This window comes from Musca autumnalis, unplaced genomic scaffold (genome assembly GCF_047663935.1).
Source record: "Musca autumnalis isolate F117 unplaced genomic scaffold, ASM4766393v1 scaffold_3, whole genome shotgun sequence".
Taxonomy (NCBI): domain Eukaryota; kingdom Metazoa; phylum Arthropoda; class Insecta; order Diptera; family Muscidae; genus Musca; species Musca autumnalis.
Window position 1 is genome coordinate 168,231,591 of NW_027411866.1, and position 20,163 is coordinate 168,251,753.

Genomic DNA, 20,163 nt, shown 5'->3' on the forward strand with positions numbered 1-20,163 from the left:
CTATAAAGTATATATAAATTTGTGATCAACATAAAAAATAAGTCGATATAACGATATCCGTCTGTCTATCTGTTGAAATCAAGATACAGGTCGCGATATTTAACATAGAACTGTTCAAATTGGTACAAAAGTTTCTATTTATTACTCGTAGCATGTTTGGTATTGAAAAGTTATTATATCAGTCCACATTTTGATATAGCCGCCATACCACTGACCGCCCGATTTGCAGTATTTTCAAGGTTTTAACAGCATTATCTTACCGAAATGACAATAATTTGGTATTTAGTCTCCCTTGGAGGCATAAAATATTTCTGTAATAAATTATCGACATAGGTCCACATTTTGATAGAGCTACTCTAAAACGGTACCTCCCGAGTATCGATATTTTGAAGGTTTTAGAGTCATTATTGCACCGAAAAGGCTACAATTTGGTGTTTAGTCTCCATTATGGGCATAAAACATTACCGGTAGAAATTGTTATGTGGCCTCCATTGAACGACACCTTCCGGTTCTCGGTATTTCCAAGGTTTTAGCGGCATTATTCAACATTATTTGTTATGTAGTCTCCTTTAGAGGTATCAAATATTTTAGCGGAGAAATGTCGGTAAAATTCACGTTTCCATATAGCCCCATAAAACGATACCTACCGATTTTTGAGGATTTTTTTTCAACCGAAATGTCTGAAACCTGATTTCAATATAATTTATGCTGGTGGGTAACGTCGTTTTTACTTGTTGTTAGCAAAGTGCTGTTTCATTGAGCACGTTATTATTTTACACTTTTAAACATGAAACATCGGTGATTCATAAAAATGACTTCAAAATGCTAGTTGAATTTATCTAGACTCTGCTGTATTTCAAGCCCTAAAGTTAATGTTCACGGCGTGTTTGCTGCCCCCTTATTAAATTAGTGAATCTGATCAGAAAGAACAAAGTTTTCAAAAATTTAGATATTCTGATTCAAAAAACCCATTATTAACAGAGGCCACAATTACTATTGTTTTTACTAATACGTCTAATAATCTCTGAGTTTCGCGATTTGGGAGACGTCCCCCATCCCCTCCATTTTCTGTATTCTACCACCTTATGAACCTGCACACACGGAAGTCTAATTTAGAACATCATGTCAGTCTTAAAGAATTTACAGACATTTAGATAGATTATAGCATAGTTTACCCGTCGATTTAGTGACCATTTCACATTTTTAGACGTTCCAGTTATTTAACCATCTTTGAAATTACGTTTTGCCTGATTTCTCAATCAATTTTTTTGGAATTTCGATCACGCAGCATTTTACATTATCGAGGTTGTACTATATTCCAAAATGTAGGTTGATCGCGCTTTCCCACTTATTGAAGCCAGTGTATATAGCGTTTGTGTAGTCACGCTTACTAAAATTAAGGATATTATCTATACATTTTTGAAAAATTGGGCTGACCGCGAGATGACCATTCAAGATCGAGGCAGTATTTACCATAGTATTGCAAGTAATTTTTAAACAATACGTTCAAAAATATCCTTATTTTCACGTTTTCTTAAAAAATTTTGTGGGGGAGGTACCCTGGTCACTCCACTGACCAGTATGAAAAATAGCTAAAAACCTATTCTCAGACCTAAAAACTCCACATACAAAATTTCATCGAATTCGGTCCAGCCGTTTCGGAGGAGTTTAATTTCGAACATCATGGCAGACTCGAAGAATTTTATATATATACTAGCTGACCCGGTCCGCGTTGCTGGTCCGTTTTTAGTTTTCCGTGTAAACATTGGGTATTTATATTTATATACCTTTTCAGATTCAATTCGAATCATTTTAGTTGTAATTCGAGAATTCCATTTTTAATTCGTAACATTTTATTTGTAATTCGATAATTGCAATTGTAATTCGAATTATTCCATTTGTAATTCGAATTTATCTATTTGTAATTTGAATTATTATATTTGTAATTCGAATTATTCCATTTGTAATTCGACTTATTTTACTTGTAATTCGAACTATTTTATTTGTAATCCGAAATATTCCATTTGTTCCTTTTTGTTCCTTTCCTTTTTATAAATGGAATAATTTTATAAATGGAATAATTCGAATTACACATGGAACAATTTGAATTACAAATAGAATAATCGAATTACGAATGAAATGTTGCGATTTTCGAACCGAATTGACGTAACTATGCATTCCTCTTGAAAATTCATAAAATACAATTTTTAGCAAAACTCTCATGTAATTGTATCTCCAGATTTAAAATAGAAAATTCTTTTAATTATACCCTCCACCATAAGATGAAGGGTATAACTAACTTTTTGTTTCCCTTTCTAACACTTCGAATTTTTTTTGATCAGAATAAAAATGAGCTAATTTAGCGATGTTCTTCAGCTGAAATCAAGATACAGCCCGCAATATTTAACATTGAACTTTGTAATAAATTTCTCCTAGGATGTTTGGTATTGGAAATGGGTTTTACCGGTCCACGATTTGATATAAACCCCATGGAACTGTACCACCCGATTTTCGGTATTCGCCATTAAATGGGATTTAGTCTTCCTTGGGGTATAAGTATTCCCATTCTGTGTCCAGGTTTTGATAAAGCACCCGATGTTGGGTATTTGCAAGATTTTAGCCAAATTATTAAACTGAAATGGCTATAATTTGGTTTGTTGGGGGGTCGTAAATACTTCTGCAGAGTATTGTCGGTACATGTCCACTTTTTGATAAAGTTCCCATAGAACGATACCTCATGAATTTCTATAGTAAAGAGGTTTTGCCTAATTTTCCCACCGAAATGGTTGTTGTTGGTCTCCGTCGGGGGTCGTAAACATACCTGCAGAGACTTGTCGGTATAAGTCAACGTTCTGATATAGGTACCATAGAACAGTTTGGAGGTTTCCCACCGTCATGGCTACAATTTGGTATTTAGTCCCTACTTTCTGCATTACCAGTAAGCCGAATAATAATGGGTTACTTCGTAAAATTTTTAAAAGGAAAAATTACATTGTGATTAGGGGTTCGACTGTAGTCCTTGGCAATATTTGGTTTTCTCCGTCATAATTGTTCGTAAAGAAGACCTGCTCACCTAGGGACCTAGCTGACCCGGTTCCGCGTTGCTGGCCCGTCGTTTTGGATTTCCATGTAAGCATTAGTAATCTATCAACAATTTATCTATCTAATATTGATACCTTTAGAATTGACGATATGTCGATGTTTTGGTATAACCCTCATACAATGGTATCTCCAGATGTAGAATAGAAAGTTACTTAAATTATAGCTTCCACCAAACGATGTTTAAGGGTATAATTAACTTTGTGATTCTGTTTGCAACACATCGGAATATTCGTCGGAGAACCTATAAAGTATGTATAAATTTGTGATCAACATAAAAAATAAGTCGATATAACGATATCCGTCTGTCTATCTGTTGAAATCAAGATAAAGCTCGCGATATTTAACATAGAACTCTTCAAATTGGTACAGAAGTTTCTATTTATTACTCGTAGCATGTTTGGTATTGAAAAGTTATTATATCAGTCCACATTTTGATATAGCCGCCATAGCACTGACCGCCAGATTTGCAGTATTTTCAAGGTTTTAACAGCATTATCTTACCGAAATGACAATAATTTGGTATTTAGTCTCCCTTGAAGGCATAAAATATTTCTGTAATAAATTATCGACATAGGTCCACGTTTTGATAGAGCTACTCTAAACCAGTACCTCCCGAGTCTCGATATTTTGAAGGTTTTGGTGTCGTAATTCCACAGAAATGGCTATTAAGTGTTCAGTGTGGCTATAAAATATAGAATATTCGGTACAGGTCCAGGTTTTGTAAATAGTCATCGCTAGATTTCTAATTTCGGTATTTGTATGTGTATAGCCACATTATTCACACGAAATGGCTATATTTGGTATTTAGTCTCCCTTATTATTGGCATAGGTCCACGTTCTAATACATCTACCATAGGACTGTACCTCCCGAGTTTCAATATTTTGGAGTTTTCAGAGTCATTATTCCACCGAAAAGGCTACAATTTGGTGTTTAGTCTCCATTATGGGTATAAAACATTACCGGTAGAAGTTGTTATGTGGCCTCCATTGAACGACACCTTCCGGTTCTCGGTATTTCCAAGGTTTTACCGGCATTATTCAACATTATTTGGTATGTAGTCTCCTTTAGAGGTATCAAATATTTTAGCGGAGAATTGTCGGTAAAATTCACGTTTCCATATAGCCCCATAAAACGATACCTACCGATTTTTGGGGATTTTTTTTCAAATATCGAAATATCTGAAGCCTGATTTCAATATAATTTAAGCTGGTGGGTAACGTCGTTTTTACTTGTTGTTAGCAAAGTGCTGTTTCATTGAGCACGTTATTATTTTACACTTTTAAACATGAAACATCGGTGATTCATAAAAAATGACTTCAAAATGCTAGTTGAATTTATCTAGACTCTGCTGTATTCAAGCCCTAAAGTTAATGTTCACGGCGTGTTTGCTGGCCCTTTATTAAATTAGTGAATCTGATCAGAATGAATAAAGTTTTCAAAAATTGCACGCAATCGCGATATTCTGATTCAAAAAACCCATTATTGACAGAGGCCACAATTACTATTGTTTTTACTAATACGTCTTATAATCTCTGAGTTTCGCGATTTGTTAAAACCTGTTATGGGAGAGGTCCTCCATCCCCTCCATTTTCTGTATTCTACCAACTTATGAACCTGCACACACGGAAGTCTAATTTAGAACATCATGTCAGTCCTAAAGAATTTATATACATTTAGATAGATCATAGCATAGTTTACCCGTCGTTTTAGTGACCATTTCACATTTTTAGACGTTCCAGTTATTTAACCATCTTTGAAATTACGTTTTGCCTGATTTCTCAATCAATTTTTTGGAATTTCGATCACGCAGCATTTTACATTATCAAGGTTGTAATGTATTCCAAAATATGGGTTGATCGCGCCTTCCCACTTATTGAAGCAAGTGTTTATTGCGTTTGTGTAGTCACGCTTACTAAAATTAAGGATATTATCTATACATTTTTGAAAAATTGGGCTGACCGCGATATTCCACTTCCGAGATGGCCATTCAGGATCGAGGCAGTCTTTACCATAGTATTGCAAGTATTTTTTAAACAATACGTTCAAAAATATCTTTATTTTCACGTTTTCTTAAAAAATTTTGTGGGGGAGGTACCCTGGTCACTCCACTGACCAATATGAAAAATAGCTAAAAACCTATTCTCAGGCCTAAAAACTCCACATACAAAATTTCATCGAATTCGGTCCAGCTGTTTCGGAGGAGTTTAATTTCGAACATCATGGCAGACTCGAAGAATTTTATATATATATATATATATATATATATATATATATATATATATATATATATATATATATATAATACATTGCGTCACCTTTAGGTGTTGTTGTGACGCCTTTCCCAATCCATCGTATTTCCTGTATGGCAGTAATATCGGCCTTGTACTTTACAAGTACGTCTGCCAATGCGAAGACTGCACCTTCTCTATAAAGATTGCGAACATTCCAGGTGCAGATTCGCATATCATGATCCTTAAAACATTTGCGGGGTTCGTCAACTTTAGAGGGGTTTGTTTTTCTTTTCTTTCGTTTTTTTCATAGTAGGCTGTTTTTTTTTAGGGAAGGGTTACCCGAAAGTGCATTTACTAGTGGTAAATTGTGTTGAAACAGAAAAAGATAAGGAAATTCATAAATATTTTAAAATACCTGCAATTAGCGGATACAATAGGTCAACTCGAAAGAAATGTAATAAGATACTGTTACAAAAATATATATTACTCTGTTTTGTTTTTTTAATGCTAAATTGCTAATTGTATAGTTTATTATATAAGTAAGTTTTGTAGATATATATACGATCTTGCCTTGTTCTGAAGGTATTTAAAAAATAAATACAGAGTCCCTAAATATAATCATAAAGATGATCGCACGCTCATTTTTGGCTTTGAAAATTCATATGTTTATCTGTGGTAAAACCTTCTAATACACTGTAATAATCTCTAGAAGTTTTATGTTATTCAATAAAGTGTATAAATGGTTCCACGATAAACCTAAACACAAATTAATCAAAGACCACCTCCTAAATATCTTAGCAGAATATTAAACAAATTGAAATGAAAACAAACGCAATTTAGCAAAGCCTCAGGATAACATTTAATGCAATGGTGTGCCTTATACGAGATAAACACAAAAAACCATACCATATGTGTATATGTGATTTAAAAATAATAACATTAGTTTTGCCGTGGGCTTATACCATATCAATTTCTAATACAAATAAAATACAGCTTTCAATTTCATATGAAAAAATAATGTTTCTATTCACTTGTCTTGTCTGGCTGCGGCATTATTTCTATTTTCCACAAATACATACATCACATCCGTATTCAATGGAAAAACAAAATAAGTATATGGATGTGTGTATAAATGTGTATATGTGTGTGTACGCAGATTTAACCTAATGTACATTTAAAATATTTTGACATTTGATTGATTATAGTTGACATCAAACAGGGAAAAAGGTTCCTCAGAGCTCAATTGAAAAATAAAACACCCTAACCATATTGTATACCCTGAAACAGTATCCCCATAAATAAAAACGATTGTATTTTTTTATTTTTCGTCATGAAAATTTTAACATGCTATTTTATTTGTGTTTTTTATGTTTCTTTACAGGTTTTCGGTTCGCCCAGTACACCAATATTGGAAAATCCAGAACATCAGACACGTTGGTATTTCAAATATTTTTTGGGCAAATGTAAGTAAATCAAATTTAAAATTGTCAATAGATATTAGAGAGTGACTGTGCAAAAATAAAGAGAGAGAAAACTGAAATGGATTTTTTGTTGCTTACAATGTTTTGTTCATCAAAGAATGGGATACTCTATACAATAGACACATGAGCGTGTGTCCGTCCACCTACGTGCATATTTGTATGTATACGTATATGTGTATGGAAAATTCTTGGTAGTGACCATTATATAGGATTTAATAAGAAAGGCCTTCTATTTTGGCATTTATTTGTATTTGTATTGTATCAAGAGAATATAGGATCTAAACAATGATGAAAGAAAGTGTCCGAAGCAATCAAAGCAGGAATATGTTTAGTAAGAACAATGAGAGAGTAAAGCATTCCACAAAAATCCCAAAGCCAAATAATTGGTTTGTTGTGTACTTTTTGGTAGCTATTACTGTTGACCTAACTAAGTAGTTTGGTTCACATTGCTCGTCCGTCTTTTATAAACTGAAATCAAACTGCAGGCCGTAAATACTGATTCTTTGTCAAAGATTTTAAATAGAGTTTGGCATATCCAATTGGATTTGACACCTACTGGTTGTATTGATGATGTGAAGTTTTGACCGTGTGAAATATATAAACCAAACAGAATCTTCGCCTGCCTTTGACACCGCTCTGAAGATCAGAGTTTACGCCAATAAGCACGAAAATTGATAGGACCATGAGACATATGTATACCGCAGAGAATAACAGGCTTAACGACCCGCGTACCCCAGTTCCCCTGTCACATATGCCTAAAAATAGAAGTAGCTTGGTGGTGGTGTAGAGACGCAGCAAAAATTCGGATTCGTTTGTCATTATGCAGTCCATTACAAAGTAATGAATAAAGGTAAAACTACTTAATTCACTACTTACTTTGTAATGAGTATGGTGGCTCAGAGCGTGTGTATGACTACAAATCCTTGTGTTATGCGTTCAACCCTCGCCATCCGCAGTTAATTTTTTTGTTAAAAAAATAAAGAACAGTTGGTGGTGCATATGTAAGCCTTTAAAGAAACCTTAATGTTCGTACGCGTGGCACAGTGCCCAATGTGTTCAGCCATAAATCAGAAGTTTGCGTGATCAAATCCAGCAGCTACCAAAATATAAAAATATAAAGTGTGTTGAAATTTAAAACAAATTCCACCTCAACTAATCTAAAAATAGAACTGTGTAGGAGAGGAAATAACACAACCTTTTGGTTTGGTTTTAATGTTCAGTTCTAATGTTATTGATGTTAAAATCAATCTTAAGAGCTAAGTTGTATTATAATGCTTAGTGTAACTAATTATAATGCCTTAAAGAAAGCACACATATCACTTATCTATTTACCACTTGCTGAGTGCATCTTTATGTGTATCATGTCCTTTATTATCAGTGCACATTCAGCTGTCGAAAGTGTTATCATTTAAGTGCTAAGTACTTTCATGTTTTTATTACAACTACATTAATATTTATGGTTCTAAACACTTAAAGATGCTACTAAAATATTATGAGCGCTAGTGAACCTATCTAACATATTAATAGAAAACGCTGCTGCTGGAAAACTGGCTGATTAAAATATTTTCCAATATTACATGAAGTTCCCTACTAGCGCAACCATTACTAAATGATGTACAAATAATTTGTACAAGAACATAAGTTTTTAGCATATTTATATACCCTCCACCATAAGATGGGGGGTATATTAAGTTTGTCATTCCGTTTGTAACTACTTGAAATAATCATTGTAGACCGCACAAACTATACATATTCTTGATCAGCGTGCAATTCTACATCGATATAGCCATGTCCGTCCGTCCGCCTGTCTGTCCGTCTGTGGAAATCACTCTAGCGTCCGAACGGATTGAAGTAGGTGGATGAAATTTTGGTAAAATCTATTATATGTACGTAGGACTTTGGGTATTGAAAGCGGGCTATGTAGGTCCACGTTTTCGTATAGCCCCCATATAAAGTTACGCGTGACGCGTCGTCGTTTTAAGGAATTTTTAAGATATTTGACCCATTTGACCACCGAATCGGTTGTAATTTGGTATTATGTGTTTTTAGAGGCTAAAAACATTTCTATTAAAGTTTTTTTATATAGGTCCACGTTTTGGTATAGCCCCCATATAACACCCCGTATATATTACGCGTCACTTTACGATATTTTGAAAGTATTAGTCCCATTTGACCACAGAATCGGTTGTAACTTTGTATTTTGTGTTTCCAGAGGCTAAGATTAAATGAGGCTACCATTAAATGTTTACATAGGTCCACGTTTTGATATAGTCCCCATAGGACGATACCTCCCGATTTTCGGTATTTTGAAGGTTTTAGCCTCATTATCACACCGAAATGGCTGAAATTTGGTATCTAGTCTTCGTTGGGGTACAAAACTTTCCCCCAGAAATTTGTAGGTATAGGTCCACGCCCTCATATAGCCCCATAGAACGATTCCTCCAGATTTTCGGTATTTTGTAGGTTGTGGCCACATTAATCCACGGAAATGGCTGAAATTTGGTATTTGGTCTTCATTTGGAGTATTAAACGTTCCATATGAAATTTGTTGGTATAGGCCCACGCCTTTATATAGCCCCCATAGAACTTACCTCCCGATTTTCGGTGTTTTGAAGGTTGTGACCTCAATATTCCCCAGAAATGGCTGGTATTTGGTATTTAGTTTTCGTTTCTCCCAGAAACTTGTCGGTACAGGTCTACGCATTAGTATAGCCCCCATAGAACGGTTCGGTATTTTTAAGCTTTTGACCTCAATATCCAACCGAAGTGACTGAAATTTGGCAGTAAGTCTTCGTTAAGGGTATACAAATTTCCACCTGAAATTTATCGGAATAGGTCCGCGTCTTCATATACCCCCATTGAACGGTACCCCCTGATTTTCGGTATTTTCAAGGTTGTGACCTCAATATCCCACCGAGAAATGACTGAAATTTGGTAGTTAGTCTTCGTTAAGGGTATACAACTTTCCACCTGAAATTTGTCGGTATAGGTCAACGCCCTCATTTAGCCCCCATAGGACGATATCTCCCAATTTTCGGAATTAACTTCGATACAGTTCGTGATGGATGGTATAAAAAGTTCGGCTCGGCCGAACTTAACGCTTTTCTTACTTGTTCAACTTCCAGTGGTCATAGAGTAACTAGTTATTCTAGTGGTTATAGAATAACTTGTTATTCAGTGCGACATGCCCTTGTTACTTTCTACACCACTATGTGGGGAGGCTATTATAGGTTGGTTTTGGCCAAAATATTTGTAACGCATCGAGATAATAACATACTTACATATACCAAATTGAATGTCTCGATGGGCTGAGTCGACCTGGCTGTGTGTGTCCGTCCGTCTGTCTGTACATCTAAACCTTGTAATCACGCTACAGGTCGCAATTTTAATCGGATCATCACCAAATTTTGGATGATGATAGGGGTTGGTGATGGTCGGATAATATTTAGGAATGGGCAAAAAACTTATTTGGAGAAAAAGTCAATGTTTTTTTCCAAAGAGAATATCTAAGCGTCTATTGTACCAAACGCAAAACCAAACCAACAATGAAAGTAGAAAATATCACCTTTCTAACGATCTAAAGTAGGTTGTTGTAAGTGTTTAAACAACGAAGATATCACAATTGTCGCAAATAAAATCAAACTTTTCATTTTTGCGATTTTAATTATAATGACGAGTATCACATCTTTGGTTAGATACTTTCCAAAAGCAAGGCCTGACTATGAAAGTAGAAAATTCCATCTTTACAATGATGCAAAGTAGGTTGGCGTAGGTGGGCAAATAACGGAGATATCGCAATAGCGGTAATACATCCCATTTTTCCATTTTTTTGAAATCACGCTACAAGTCGCAATTTTGATCAGATCGTCACGATGGTTGATGGGGGGAGGAGGGGAAGAACACTATTCATTTTGGTGATGATCGGATCATATTCAGAGGTCGGAATGGGCAAAAAACTTATTTTGCGAAAAAGGCATGGTTTTATTCTAATGCGAATATCTCCGCTTCTATTAAGAGTATTCTAAAAGCAAAGTCTTAAAATGAAAGTGGAAAACTTTACAACAATGCAAAGTATTACAGCTTTGGCTGGTGGTCTTTCAATACCAAAGCTTGACTATTAAATTAGAAAATCTCATCCTTGTAATCACGCAAAGTAGGTTGGCGTAGGTAGTCAAATAACGGAAATATCGCAATAGCCAGTAAATCATCCCATTTTTCCTTTTTTTTGTAATCAAGCTACAGATAGCAGTTTTGATCGGATCGAAATTTTGAGTGTTGATAGGGGTCCCAGAGGGGAAGAGGACTATTGAATTTGAAGATGGTCGGATAATATTCAGGGGTCGGAATGGGCAAAAAACGTATGTAGGCGAAAATACAACGTTTTATTCTTATGTGAAAGTATTCGCTTCTAGTAGGGGTATTCCAAAAGCAAACCCTGTCAATGGAAGAATAAAATATCACCTTTACATTGATGCAAAGTTGGTTGGCGTAGATGATCGAACAACGGAGATATCACAATAGTCGCTGATCCAACCCAAGTCTTCATTTTTGGGATTTAAATTGTAATGACGAATATCTAATAGGAGGGGTATTCCAAATGTTAATGCTGTCAATGGCAAAAAAATTCCACCTTCACAACGATAGTCAAACAATAGAGATATCGTAATAGTCGGTATTACATCAGATTTTTTCATTTTTTGTAGTCACGCTACAAGTCACAATTTTTATAGGGTCGCAACGACATTTTGGATGTCGATGGGGCTTGGCTGGTAACCTTCCAAAACTAAAATTTGACAATGAAAGTAGAAAACTACGAAGTAGGTTGGCGTAGGTAATCAAACAATGAAAATATCGCAATAGTCGGTAATACATCGCATTTTTTAATTTTTTTTGTAATCACATTTTTTGAAAGTACATAATAAGACTACTAAAATTCTAGTAGGGTTTTGTCCTGTCAGATACAGTTCGGATTTTATGGCCTCATCTAACCCGGGTTAGAACTACAGTTTTTTGGATTTATCGGGCCTTTATGGCAGAAACGATTAGGCATTTGGCTTTGCTGTCTTTGCCAATATTGTAGCCCTACTAGTATAACTTATCTTTTTAACAGACCATATAAGAAAAACTCCATCTAGGGCATCAAAATCGATAAAATATACATTTTACATAATTGTTGAAATCCTGTTCAGTATTAGCTAAACTATTGGGAGTTGAACCAAGTAACTTTTTGCAAAAATCTTCCAAATAAAGTTCTCAGAAATTCTTCAGAACATTCTGAAACTCTGAAATTCTTCTGAAGGGTTGTATACTATATTCATGTTTCTGTCCTCGTTTGTTAACTCCAAAAAACTGTCAAAAAGAATTGCCGCGTTGGTGAACTCCCTGTTTCACTTCACAAGTCTTCGACTTCTTATTCCCTACTCAACGTTTCAAAAACGCCTGGAAGGAAATCTTGATATGGTAGACATTATTGAAGGCCTTCGATAGGTCAAGAGACTTCTGCTTCTCAACATGGGAAAAAGTAGTGTGTCAAGGATCTTTGCTATCATTAAATGATGATGATCATTAAAGTCCCCTTGCATCAGACGGTTATTGCCTTCCAAACGCGACCTAATATCAGGCATACAATGCAGGACACAACTCTTCAACGACAGTATTTACACTATGGTGATTAGTTTTCTTACAACATCGTATCCCTGTATCATATTTTGATGAGCTTTTATTAAGTTTACAAAAATCTGCCGAACAATTCACTTTGAAATGATTTTTTAAATCATTTTGTTTGTGAGGTTTTTTTTATCGAATTATCCAAATATGATACAGAGGAACCAGGTTATATAAAATTCATCACCCCAGTACACAGGCGTTCAAAGAACAGTCGATTTTGCCGACAGAAATATAACTGATTATAGCAAAAACTCAAAAAGTCATATTTCACGTTCTTTTTTTTTTGAAAAATTGTTAATTCGGTGTTTTAATCCAATTTTTAAAGTACTTCTATTGGTGAACACTCTGTTTTGACTGGGGTTATATCTCCCATAATCGATCATTATAACGTTCTCAATTAACAGCATGTAAAAGTATTTGTGTAAACAGGAGAATATTTATCCCTACGGTTAAGCGAAATAATACCGCATTTTGCTAAATTTAGCTTTAAATAATACAACATTTAATTTGAAACACGTATTTATAAAGAAATTTTTGTAAAATGAATTGCATTGCATCATTTCACAGCAGCAGTAGATTTCTTTCTTTATATTGCTCCACATTTCTCAACATTTATTTCACAAATTGTCTTTTCTTTTCTGTCTTCTGTTTCATTTTCCCTGCAGTACATCAAAACTATGTTGGCATTGATGCTGAAAAAAGTCCATACTTTTTATCGGTTGTTTCACAGGACTCGGGCAATCAAGGAGCTCCCATGTACAGAGCCATACTATTTCGCAAACAGGTAAGTCTAAAAGAATTCAAGGTAATGAAAAAATCACCAGCAGTGGCATCTGGTTAGAAGAAGAAGACGATGAAGAAGAAAAAAAAACAACAAATAATTTAACACAACCGGCACGTAGCATGAGAATGAAACAAAAACAAATTCATTTGGCACATATCAAAACTTTTGCGAATGCTTTCAAAATATTTTCACAAAGAAAATATCCAATATGCGAGTATCTGCTAGGAGAAGAATTAAAGATGGTTAGAACGAAATTTTATAGAAGGGTAAATTACAAGAAGCACATCTTGGAAAATGTCTATCACAAAAAATAAATATTGGGATGCGAAATCAAAGAAAACAAGTAAGAACAGACTATAGTCGGACGGGGCCGACCATGTGATACCCTATACCACTATCCCTGTGCACTAGCTTTCCGGGCTAGCTGTTATAAGATGTGCATTAGAAATTTTACCAATTTTCACACAAAAGTTTTGATCAATTTAACCCGCTAAATATTATCCGATCATACCGTTGACTTGCACGCTACTTCTTCATCTCAAACCAAAACTACGTTTAAAATTTCGCGCCGATCGGACTATTATTGCGACCTACAGAGCGGCTACAAAATCGAGCAAAAATTTTGTTTTTGGTCCATTTCATCCCTTTAACATTTCACGATCATCGCCAAAAACTAATCAGTTCTATTCTGGTCCAAACCCGACCTCCATACTAAATTTCGTGACAATCGGTCCATAATTGCGGCCTCTAGCTTGATTACAATTTTTAATGGACGGACAGACGGACGGACGGACACACATCGCTAAATCGCTTTATCTCGTCGAGATATGAAGTTTGGTATACCACATGAGGGGTCTACGACGAATATTTCGCGGCGTTACATGAATTTTTGGGAAAACAAACTTATTATACCCTTTTCCACATTGTGGTATCTATATATATAAAAATGGTGTAAAAAATGTATAGTAATTCATAAAATGAGAACGGCTAGGCCGATTTCTGTAAAATTTGTTGTCAGTTATTCGTATTTTCGAGGAGAAGGTCTTTACGGAAGAAAATTTTGGAAAATCTCTCTGGAAAAGTCGGAAAATTGGAAAAATCGAAAATTGAGTTTTTGTATGAAATTTTATTCCTTAATAGCGAGACGAAGTTCGCCGGGTCCGCTAGTAGGGTATAAATATTGGACTGAATTAAATGTTTAAGTTTCATGGATGGAATAGGCTTCTCTGTAATGTCTTAATGTATTATTGAGAATCTTGTTCTATTGGGACAATATTTCCACAAAGGTAAATCAGATTACTTATTTTTCCCCAAAATAATACGCCCCCTTAAATATCAAACAACATCCACCCTGTTTAACACAATCCCTATTCAACCCTGTCAATACTTTCACAAGAGGGTCAATATCTTATTTGGTGAATTGTCAAAGAAGTTTACCAACATATCCTTTATTTAATATTTCAGAAACACAAACATTATTATGTCAATCATTGTGGTGAAGTTCAAGCCATTGTAATTCCCATGTGAAAAGTTAATGTACAAAAGACAGACGTTTAGGATGCCTATTATGTATGAAATGTCAACAGTACTAACCACATACGCATTGCTAGAAATCCACCCACTGAAATGAAAATGTCCTTTGTCAAGTCTATAGACCTTCTTTGTTAGTTCGCGATGGAAAAATGTTATTTTATTAAAAATGTCTCCCAAACGCTTTTAAAATGAGATTCAAATGGATTGTTCTTCCATGTACAGTGCTTTGAACTCTTTTTCAAACAAAAACTACAACATACCAACACATCTCAACAAATTGAAATTTAACCAAGAAATTTGGATTTGATTGATTGATTTAAAGCTTGGACGCTTAAATACATAGCGTACGTATAAACATAAACAAATAAAAACACCAAAGAAGACGTGCTCTTGCATCAAGGAAAATTGTATTTTAATTAAATTGTAATTCCGAAAGGATACATTTTTGTTCTAGAACTTCTCTTAACTTAAATAAACGATGCTGTAGAGCATCTTTAATTCATCAGCACAATGTAGTCTGCTCTGTGGCGGTATACCCAAGGTCCATAATTCCATTAAAACAAATAAACACAACAACCAAATGGAAAATTAAAATCAAACTTAACGAAATAAATTTAACTACTATTCCAAATATACATATTTACATATTTTGACTCATTGATTTAATATGTATAATTACACTGTGCAACAAAATGGTGCTCAAAGTCTGGGGGGTGGAAAATTCCTGTTGGAGATGAAAGCCCTTGGTGAGTATATACAGAACCCCGAAGGACAGATTCGCCGTGAGTCGAACTTTCGCGATATGGCGTGATGAAGTTTTCGCTAGAGACCCTGTAAGCCATCACGAATTAGCGTTATATCTGTGTTCACTGTTGCTTAAGCTTATTTTTAAGATGACATGTCTTCAGTCAAATCGAATGAGGATTATTTTCGTAGAGCACTTCGACCTTCTAAATCGCTCCCTTCAATGTCCTTTTCGTCCTTTATTTTAAGAGCCGCTATAAAAGTACTACAAGATGATGTTTTTCAGCTTCGAAATGTTCTTCAAAAATGTGGGCCAGACAATTTTAGGTACGGCTCTCATTGACAACAAATCGATTTTGTCGCGTTTTCGTGTTCGTTTTGTGCATTTATCCTGTTTTTGTTCAGAAAAAGACTATATTTTGTTTTTTGTATATTCGTTACAGAACATACAAAAACACAAAACACATTTTTTTTCTGAGCAAACCGGGGTAAATGCACAAAACGACCACGAAAACGCGACAAAATCGATTTGTTGTCAATGAGAGCCGTAGCTAAAATTTTCTGGCCGACATTTTTGAAGAACATTTCGAAGCTGAAAAACATCATCTTGTAGTACTTTTATAGCGGCTCTTAAAATAAAGGACGAAAAGGACATTGAAGGGAGCGATTTAGAAGGTCGAAGTGCTCTACGAAAATAATCCTCATTCGATTTGACTGAAGACATGTCATCTTAAATATAAGCTAAAGCAACAGTGAACAAAGATATAACGCTAATTCCTGATGGCTTACAGGGTCTCTAGCAAAAAATTCATCACGCTATATCGCGAAAGTTCGACTCACGGCGAATCTGTCCTTCTGGGTTCTGTATATACTCACCAAGGGCTTTCATCCCCAATAGGAATTTTCCACCCCCCAAAATTTCGGTTCACAGTGTTATGTATGAGAGAGCCGTCAGATTTTATGGCCCTTTTTGGAAGTATGAACTTGCCGAAAAATATATATATTTGGATTAGAACTCAAAAGTATTGCCGAGGAGATACCTGAAGGAATGGATTGACATAGTCCATTTTGGAAGTGGATCCTATTTTGGGAGTCATTTATTTTCGATAAATATCGCGCCAATCTGTCATTTTAGTTGGGCGCCGCATAATTTAGGGCTTTTGGACCACTATGTCAGGAAGCCATGATTTCCACTAAAAACATAATAACAATGTAAACGGGACCAAAATCAGAAGCAAAGAAATCTTGAACACAATGTTGAACTTTTGAGGGAGAGGTACCATAAGGAGAAGACCGATGTTGTAACGATCCACCCATTTGGTTCCATCTCCTCCAGAATTCGCTAACTTCAGGCCCTGGCCGTGCTCTATCTGGGATAGTCCTTTTCCTTCAGAGACGGATTCGGATGCGTTCACATAAAAGTAAAATTTTAAGGTAGTTTTGCTTGATTGTGTGTCGACATGTCACCACTTTGTCTACTATTATGGTGACAAAGTCAACACATTGTCAACAGGTTGTCAACAATTGATACTTTTACCTTAATAAGAAGAAGCATTGTTTATATTGAAAACTGATAACCCAACAAAGCATCTTCTTATTTTTTAATTTTCTTAATTGTTTGGCGTAAAATAATATTGGCGGTTCGTTAAAAAAGTGTTTTTGTGAAAAATCAATAAAATATAATTTTAATAACAACAAGTATGAGCAAAGGAAATTAGGAAAGGAAAACAACAGACAAGTGAAAAAATATTCTATTCTATATCAAAATACAAATTCTGTGGTGAAACTTCGACAACTAGACATTTTATGGAATCTATAGAGAATATTGTGGAGCCTGACGAATATATTGTCTCGTCTCGCTGGAAATGATGAACGCAAGTAATATCTGAAATTTTGCCAAAAATCGATTGCTAGATTTTTTTTTTGTATAAACATACAACTGTAATAGTTAACCAAATTTAAGGACATTTTGTTTATTTATGCATATATATACATGTTTATTCCCAGCAAAAATTCGGATCCATTAGTCATTATGTAACCCATTACAAAGTAATGTAAACAAGCTTCTTTTCCCATTACAAGTAATCTGAAAAGTAATAGGATACTTCTTAAAAAAATTACAAGGCAAACCTACTTACTTTGCTCCTCACTAAGTAATGAGGACGGTGGCACAGTGAATGTGTGTCCGACTATAAATCCTAGGGTTGTGTGTTCAACGCTCACTGTCGGCAAGCGAGTTTTTTTAAATAAAAAATAACAGATCGTGGTGCACATGTGCACTGCACATTTAAGTTCTTAAGCAACCCTTAATGTTCGTGTGCGTGGCATAGTATGTAGTGTCTTTGGCTAGAAATCAGAGGGTTCGTGTGTTCAACTCGCACAGCAAGCGAAATAAAATAAAGTAAAATTAAAGTTAGAAGTGTGATGCAATTTAAAAAAAAAATACCTCTACATCAACTTTTCTAAAAATAGAATTTTTTTCAACTTACGTTTCAACTTCTAGTGGCCACAGAATAACTAGTTATTCTAGTGGTCATAAAATAACTACAAACTGAGTGCGACATGCCCTTTTAAAAATAATGGGGAAGAAAGGGGGTTTGCGAGTAGTTACGGCTGCCAAAAATCCCTTACAAAACCCATGATTTTGGGAGGACTTTTTTTGCTGGGTTCTTTTCAGTTTCTAGATGTTATATTCAGTGAATCGCCTGATTAAACGTTAACTGCAGCAGAAGAAGGAATACTTTAAGCAGATAAATCACACCAATCCTTATGGCAAAGAAAATAAAAAGGCGATGATATTTCTGACAATGAAAACGGTTTTTTATTATTGGTTAGACAGCCTTGAAAACATTGGCTTTATGTACTAATTTTGTGCTTATGTGGAATCTTGGGCTTAGCCCTTTATAAAGATAAACAAGTGGGAAAAGCGTTAATTTCGGTCGGGCCGAACTTTTAATACCCTCCACCACAAATTTCAGCCATTTCGGTGGATTAATGTGGCCACAACCTTCAAAATACCGAAAATCGGAAGTTACCGTTCTATGGCTATATGATGGCGCGGACCTATACCTACAAATTTCTAGGGGGGAAGTTTTATATCCCCAACGAAGACTAAATACCAAATTTCAGCCATCTCGGTGTGATAATGAGGCCAAAACCTTCAAAATACCGAAAATCGGGGGATATCGCCCTGTGGGGGCTATATCAAAACGTGGACTTATATAAACATTTTATGGTAGAAATGTTTCTTAGCCTCTGGAAATACAAAATACAAAGTTGCAACCGATTCTGTTGTCAAATGGGACTAATACATTCAAAATATATTAAAATGACGCGTACTTTATATGGGGCGTTATATGGGGGCTATACCAAAACGTGGACCTATATAAACCAACTTTGGTAGGAATGTTTTTTGGCCTCTGGAGACACAAAATACCAAATTACAACCAATTCGGTGGTAAAATGGGACAAATATCTTAAAAATTCCTTAAAACGACGACGCGTCACGCGTCATTTTGTATGGAGGCTATACGAAAGCGTGGACCTACATAGCCCACTTTCAATACCAAAAGTCCTACGTACAAATAATAGATTTTCCCAAAATTTCATCCACCTACGTCAATCCGTTCGGACGCTAGAGTGATTTCCACAGACGGACAGACGGACGGACATGGCTATATCGATGTAGAATTGCACGCTGATCAAGAATATATATAGTTTGTGGGGTCTACAATTATTATTTCGAGTAGTTACAAACGTAGTGACAAACTTAATATACCCCCATCCTATGGTGGAGGGTATAAAAAGACTGTAATACGCAATTTGTATTTTTTAGTATTTTCATAATTATATGCTTTTCTTTAAAAAAATATATACTATTTAAACAAAAGTATAAGTTCATCGTCTTATTAAGTACACTATATATCATTTTAATCTGTAAAAAGATCCAAATAGGCCAAAAAACTTAATAGTGAAAAATTTGGTACCAATGTCTCCATATGACCCTTAATGTACAATTGACTCACTACCACCAATGTCAGCACATGGTTCCTCAGCAACTACTGACTTACTACTGACATACTACTTCCAATGTCAGTACTGACTTTCGAATGACACGTTCATACAGAATGTCTATAAGAAATTACATGAGTTGTCTACAGTTTGAAAGTAGTACTGTTGACAATGTCAGTAGTAAGTCAGTATAAATTCACTATTGACATTTCCTACAGGGTATATATAGATATGTGTGTGTGTGAAATGGTGTTACTGAAAGTGAGCAACCTTAGATTTACTGGTTCATATTAAATAATAATAACGAGTATATTTAACAACATAAAATATTAGCTCTGGAGTTAATAAAGAGTATCATTAAATCTAATGGAGATAATTATCAATTCAAGAAGTTTAGTTAAGTTAAGTTAAGAAAACTCAGAGTTTATAATATCAATATGAAAAGTGTAAAATCGATTCGTGGATATATATGAAATGAAAACAAATATTACAGCCGACTTACCCAAATAAAATCGTGTGTAGCCCACAGGCCTGGTGATGAAGGATCTCGATGCACCACGATTAATTTAATGTTGTGAAAATATGCGAGTTCTTAGTAAATAAAGATTC

At 35.0% G+C, this 20,163-nt stretch overlaps 1 protein-coding gene across 11 annotated transcripts in view; it reads left to right on the plus strand.

Annotated features, from left to right (window-relative positions):
* Nucleotides 1-20,163, plus strand: part of LOC141398080 (GTPase-activating Rap/Ran-GAP domain-like protein 3) — a 390,292-nt gene that overhangs the window by 278,208 nt on the left and 91,921 nt on the right. For all 11 annotated transcript variants that reach the window (XM_073975254.1, XM_073975256.1, XM_073975263.1 and 8 more), the window contains 2 exons: nucleotides 6,716-6,797; nucleotides 13,148-13,266. In XM_073975254.1, coding sequence (XP_073831355.1) covers nucleotides 6,716-6,797; nucleotides 13,148-13,266 — 201 coding nt within the window. The remainder of the gene's footprint in view (nucleotides 1-6,715; nucleotides 6,798-13,147; nucleotides 13,267-20,163) is intronic.